Source organism: Calliphora vicina, chromosome 3, assembly GCF_958450345.1.
Source record: "Calliphora vicina chromosome 3, idCalVici1.1, whole genome shotgun sequence".
Classification (NCBI taxonomy): Eukaryota; Metazoa; Arthropoda; class Insecta; order Diptera; family Calliphoridae; genus Calliphora; species Calliphora vicina.
The window spans coordinates 104557440-104564690 of NC_088782.1; the positions used below are offsets into that span (position 1 = coordinate 104557440).

Sequence of the window (7251 nt, forward strand, 5' to 3'; positions counted from 1 at the left end):
AACCGTAGATGGTTGTGAATATTTAGAGAAATCCAGTCGTAAGAATATGAATTTCCCTTACATTTTCCTTACAGAATTACGCGCCTCTAATCCAGATTTTCCAGAAAAGTGTCCAATAAAAAAGGTAGAATAATTGAATTTTGTAAATGTAAAATTAATATTAATGAATATGTAATTTCAGGATAAGGAAATTTTTATTAGAAATTATTATATTAATGCAAATAGAGTTCGCTTAAATTTTCCGGAAATTTCTTTTAATTGTCAATTTATATTAAGACAGCGTCGGCAGCAAGTATTAAAAAATGTTATCATAGGTTCGGTGAAGTCTGAAACTAATTGAAACTTTTTAGTGTGCGGGCCTATCAGTCTGGAGCGGGTTCCATTTCCGGCAGATACTCTGGTATGTTCCTCTACAACAGGCACCTTTACTCTGCTCGATAAATTAAGTTAATATATGTTTTGTAATATCAAATAAAGGTTTTTAAAATAAATGTTTATGAAATTTTGTTCCATAAACCTTTCTTCTAATTAATCAAAAATAATGTATGTATGTCTGCTTATTTGTTTAATTGTTGGTTTGTACCTTATAGAAGAATGAAGCACTGGAGCGATCCTCGTGAAATTTTTACTGTATATTCCTTTATATCTTTGCGTGGCACCTTACATACAAAGTAAATAACTATTAAGGAATATTTGGTAAACTAAATTTTCAGGATTTAGGTACTTCGGTATCAGTGTTCGAAGCTTGGCTGAAAAAGGGCATGATTGGATAAATGGACGTGGCACCACCCAGAACTATAATTTTGGAAGTCTTCAAACTATATACAAATCAATTTCTTATCATGTTAATATACCTCAGTCCGATTGTGTCACATAACTTGGTATTAACTTAGAGAGAAGACTTACTTGGCGCCGTCATATAGAAACCAAGAGACTTCACATGAAGTTAAAAGCACCTAGGCTTCACTGGTTAATCAGTTATCAATCAAAGCTAAGATTTGACTATAAAGTATCCCTGTATAAAACCATTTTAAAACCAATTTGGACATATGGAATCCAATTAGGAACTGCTAGTAATACCAGTATTGATCTTATACAGAGGCCCCAATCAGAAATTCTTAAGAACATGACTGGCGCTCACCATGGTACATGCGAAATGAGAACATCCACAGAGATCTAGAAGTAAAGAATGAGTTCAATAAAGTATGTTAGAGATACACTAAAATGTTAGAAAGGCACCCGAACCCGCTTGTCTGACTTCTAGCGCAGAGCTAAACGCAGTCGAGGCTTCGTAAAACTTATCAGCCAATTACCAATTAATGCTCTCGTTAAGGAGTAATTGGATTTACTTTTAGCCTAAGACAATAGGCAGATTCAATAAATAAATGAAAAAATAACAAGTAAGAGTACTATATTCGGCCGTGCCGAATCTTAAATACCCTCCACCTAAATATGATTGTATAAGAATTGTTAGAAAGACTAGTTTACGCAGAAGATATTTTATTTCAAAAGTACAAACCATGATACAACAACATAAGGTATACTCAGTAAAAAATAAATTCTCAATTATACATTTCTTGTAATGTCAAACAAAAGAAAATATAAAAAAATATGAAAAAAATCAAAATCAAAGTTTGACGTTATAGGGCTAAATATTGAAAACTCTCCCTAGTGATTCTACCTTCTACAATTATTGTATCATGGTACAAACAATTTTTATCTAATTCAACAATTGAAATTCCTATTAGAACGTAAGACAATTTAACAATTTATATACTTAATAATTAGTTAATACGTTTGGATCAACATTTTTCGTTTTTAGCCTCAAGTGAAGAAACAGAGTATAAACAAGTAAGAGTACTATATTCGGCCGTGCCGAATCTTAAATACCCTCCACCTAAATATGATGGTATAAAAACTGAAATAATATAACGATTGTTAGAAAGACTAGTTTACGCAGAAGATATTTTATTTAAAATGTACAAAAAGTTTTATCTAATACAGCAATTTATAGTTGAAATTCCTATTAGAACGTATGAAATTTAATAATTTATATACTTAATAATTAGTTAATACGTTTGGATCAACATTTTTCCCTTTTAACCTCAAGTGAAGAAATATATTTAGACAAATTTCAAAAAAATATTTGGTTGTGGGACTTATGTGGGAGCTATGACCTATTATGATTCGATTGTCATAAAATATTTTTACGTGATTTGTATGTATTTATATGAGAGCTGTGGCCAATTATGGACCAATATTCACAAAATTCAGTATTATGATTTTTGAATACAAATTACTGATCTGTGTACTATTTTGGTTTAATATATGGATGCTATGACCTATTATGGTCCTAAGTATTTAAGGGCTATTTTTATAGAATTTCATATAAACAACGCTATTAACAAGAGTGGACCAATATTTAAAAAATCTTGTAGTACGATTCTTGGATACAAATTACTGATCGGTGTAAAATTTTGGTTGAGTGTAGATTTTTATGGATATTTGTGCAGGTTAATGTGTTTTCCTGAAGTGGTTCTTATATGGAGACTATGACCAATTATGGACCTATCATCATAAAATTTGGTACATAGATTTTTGTATATATTGAATAAATTTGTTTCGAATTTCAACCTGATAACTATATTTGTAAGAAATTTATGAGGATTTTAGTGATTTTCGGGAGTGGACCTTATATGGGAGATATGGTTAAATATGCACCGATATTCACAAAATCCAGAAGTATGATTACTGGATACAAATTACTGATCTGTGCGTAATTTCATTTTTAAATCGATATGTTTTAAATATTTTTTAAGGTGAATATCTTTTTCGGAAATGGGCCTTATAGGGGAGCTATGTCCAATTATCGGCCAATCTGCATAAAATTTGGTACAGTGATATCTATGTATATGAGTACTATTTTTGTCGAATTTTAGCATGATAAAATATTTATAAGAGATTTATGAGTACTTAACTGATTTTTGGAAGTGGACCTTATATGGGAGCTATGGTCAAATATGGATCGATATGCACAAAATCCAGTAGTATGATTTCTAAATATAAACTACGGATGTGTGTGAAATTTTGTTTTGATATTGATATTTTTTTGATATTTATGTAGGTTATTGTGTTTTTCGGAAGTGGTCCTTATATGGGAGCTATAACCAATTATCGGCCGATCTTCATAGAATTAGGTACAGCGATTTTGGTATATATGGGGATTATTTATGTCGAATTTCAACTTGATAGCGATATTTATAAGATATTTACGCTTATTTAAGAGATTTTCGGAAGGCTATGGTCAAATATGGGCCGATCAACGAAAAATTGTGTAATATAATTTTTTTTACCACCAAACTTGTTTTTGCTGAATTTTCTATGGATATTCATATTCTGTAAGTATTTATAGACCATATAACCATATTTCGGAAAGAAATTTGTATGGGGGCTAGGAGAAATCATGGACCGATTCTTGTAATTTTCACCAGAGTTAACAAAGTAACGAGTTCAAAATTTTATGATACTAGCTGCAATATATTCACAAAAATGACCAAAAATATATGAAAATTATCAATTTTTTTTGAGGCTGTCCCACTCTGATTTTCAATACCAAACTGATTAGGACAATAATAAACATTCTTCTTGCAAATCTACTAAAATTTCTTCAAAATTTCGAGATTTTATAAGTGGGCGTGGAATTAGAAAGTAATAGGTTAATTTCGAATATGTGACGAACCATAATTGTAAAGAATTGCATCTTTGTATGAATAAATTTCTTATCACTGCGGTGATAAATTTAAAATATCAATATAAAAATTATATTGCTTTACAATTGTTAACACGAATTAGAATAAATTTATATACTATCAGCATTTTATGTATAACTATGGGTCGTCAGCTTTAATAATTTGTATATATTTTTTCTTTCCAATATGTTGGCAGTTGAACATTACACTGTGTATAATTTTTTGAGTCATAGAAATATAACCATATATGGACACCACTACGTGATAAAAAAACCAAAAAAAAAGAACTGTATCTATCAGTTTTGTCCAAAGTCATGCACTTTTATTTTATGGGCCCCCAAAGATTTCGGCCCTCGGTGTCATTTTTGCAAAAAAGTGATCATTTTTTTATTATGTTTACAATTTTTGTTCTTTATGACAAGAGCTACAACTTTGCCTCAGACAGTAAATCAAAACCTTTCTGCTCAGGAAATTGTCTAAGTTTTGACTATGGACCTTATGAGCCCACCAGGAGCTGGTTCAGAGGTCCCCATAGTAGGACACCTCGGGTATGGTCAATTTTAAAAATGATCCTATTTCTTCGTTTGTGTTCAAAAAAAATTACTTATGTAGAATCTTCTCATCGAGCACTACATAAAACTATCAATTATCTCTTACAGCTTAGGAGATATTCGCATTTTAAAATTAAATTTTTAACATTTTTACCCACCCTACTCCAGTTTTTTTGTGACCGCGGTTCCAAATATTTCCCGATTTTCTCCATTTTTCTTTTATAGGATTAACAATAGATCTATATATCAAATAAAGAATGAAGGGTTTAAAAATCATGACTAAGTCCAAAGTTACATGCATTTGAATTTAAAAAAATTAAAATAGGCGATTTTTCGCTATTTTTTGAGAAAAAAGTACTTTTATTCTTTTTAAGTTATCTAATAAATTTGTACTTTTTGAAAAGCTAACTTTACATTAAATATTTTAAATGAAAAAAATTTATAATTTTTGATACCGAGGGGACCAGGTTCATTCAAAAAACGCCTATTTTTTCTGTAAAATTCAACTTTAGGGCAAAAATTCTCAAATCCCATAGTCGATATCAAAATATAGTAACCCATTTTAGATGGTCCAATATGGTCTTAATTATTTTGTAAAGGGTTCCGATAACCCCGCCCCTGGTGTGGATATTATAGGCAAAAAACGAAAACATCCCATTTTTTCAATACTTTTTTGGGAATTGTGGGATTCCTGATTATAAATTTCAAAATTTGTTTTTATTTGTCCATTTTCAATAAAAAATCTATATATAAGTGTCTTTTAGACTATATAAGTGTCTTTTAGACATTAGGTTGTCTTTTAGACTTCCAAATGAATGTAGCATTATTCAGGCAGAAATATCAGCCATCAAAAAGGGATAATCGTATATATGCTGACAGTCAGGCCGCTATAAAGTCTCTAACAGGTGTATACACGACATCTAATTTGGTCCAGGAATACCGGGCATCATTAAACAGGATGGCGAGACATTCAAAACTCATGCTCAAGTGGGTACGGGGACACGGAGTTACTACGGGCAACTGCGTTGCTGATGATTTAGCGAAAAAAGGCGACATGCTACGTGACGGAGACATAGGTTTCCTATATGGGATTCCGTTATCCAAATGTAAGCTACAAATTAGTAGCTTCTACTATGAGTTCGCTCAGACAAGATGGGGTTGTGAACCCACATGCCCACTATTACCAGAATGATATGGCCCCGACTGAATCGTGGACGAACAACATATCTTCTTGGCTTAACACGCTCACAATTGAGTGGTGTAGTGGCGGTCATAACCACACCCTTGCGAATAGACTTGGCTTGCCCTACAATGACTTCTGCAGAAGTTGTCAAAACGAGGAGGAGGATGAGACCATATTTCATATTCTTTGTCACTGTCCGGCATTAGGAGATCTACGCTTAAGGTTTCTGGGACATCGTTCCCTAAAAATATGGAAAAAGTTTTGACTACGTATCTGAAAATTCAGGTTATAGTACGTAACAAAGATTTTCAGCAAATATTTGCCATGTGTGACCCTACCTTTAGAAACTTTTCAAGTACACATTTAGTTAAAAACAATTACTAATTAAGCTATCACAATTATACACGTGTAATTTAAAAGAAAATAGTTTTGTTTTTCCATTTAAAAAAGGTAATTGAAATAAATAAAACTATTTTTTAATAGATAAATTAATTAATTGTAAACGTTTTAATATTATATGCATTGAATATGTAAATTTTAATAAAGAATAAAATATAGTTTAATCAATATCGACTTTACCGATCGCTACACATAAATAATGTTACAGTTCACGAATTAAGTGGAAGTAATTGTCTTTCACTGGACTATCTGGAATCGAATGTTTTTCAACAGCATCCATGAAAATCCATGAACTGCCATTTTGGAGACGAAAATAGCACTCGACTTCGTATCATTCAATAAACAGGATAATATCCCGGCTTTCATGCTTCAAATATCGGTGTATATACCTACTACTCTCTAACAAATTTCAGCATATTTAGGGCTGTAGAAAATGAAATAGGTTGAACTACAATTTCAGTTGTAAATTAAACAAAATATTCTAGAGATTCTAGAGCATGGCACAAACAAATTGACTGACTAATTTGAGTTTACTACAATATAGTAATTACTTTCATAATTACTAATTTAAAAAAAACAATTTGCTAAAGCAAAAACCATAAACAAAATTTAGGTAGACAACAAAAAAACATATTAAAAACAGACATTAAAATATTTGGACTAAAAAACAATGGAAGTTAACAAATACACTAAAATAAGTAATAGTTGTAATTTTATACATAATTACTAAGGAAAGGACTATGGGCCAGGTAATTATCAATTGTATTAAAAATTTAAAGTTTTTTATATCAATTGTCAAATTTAATTACTTAGCGTCCCTTTGTTCTGGAATTTAATTCACTACACTTTGAGTACAACAAAGAACGTGTCAAGGTCTTCGATTTGAAAATTCTTAAACACAATGGCCACAGTGCCCTAAATGGCACAGTTATATTTGCACGAGATATAAACGATTTTTATTTGGACATAAAAGCTCTAGTGCCTAAAAATAAACGAAGACCTTGGGTATTTTTAAACACCACCATCAATGGTTGTGAATTTTTAAAGGGCATCAATAATAAACGCCTGAATATTGCCTATATTATATACAATCAGTTTAAGAATTTTGAGGATTTTCCCGTCAAGTGTCCCGTGGAAAAGGTATGAATTGTTACAACTTGAATGTTAAAGTACTAAGATTTCTGCTTGCCATTAATTTATGTTTTTTCATTTCCAGGATAGACCAATTTATATACCCTATTTTTATATAGACAGTGAAAAATCGCCACCGTATTTGCCAGTATTTAATTTTCGTGTAACAATGGTTTCCAAACAAAAGGATGATTATCTATATCGAGTTAGTTTTGATATAGTAGTGAAAGAAAAGTAA

At 31.0% G+C, this 7251-nt stretch overlaps 1 protein-coding gene across 1 annotated transcript; it reads left to right on the top strand.

Annotated features, from left to right (window-relative positions):
• The first annotated feature begins 6622 nt into the window (after positions 1–6622).
• On the top strand, positions 6623–7251 carry LOC135955663 (uncharacterized). The gene is made up of 3 exons (XM_065506022.1): positions 6623–6631; positions 6696–7022; positions 7099–7251. Exons 1-3 carry the CDS (start codon positions 6623–6625, stop codon positions 7249–7251), a joined length of 489 nt encoding a protein of 162 aa, XP_065362094.1.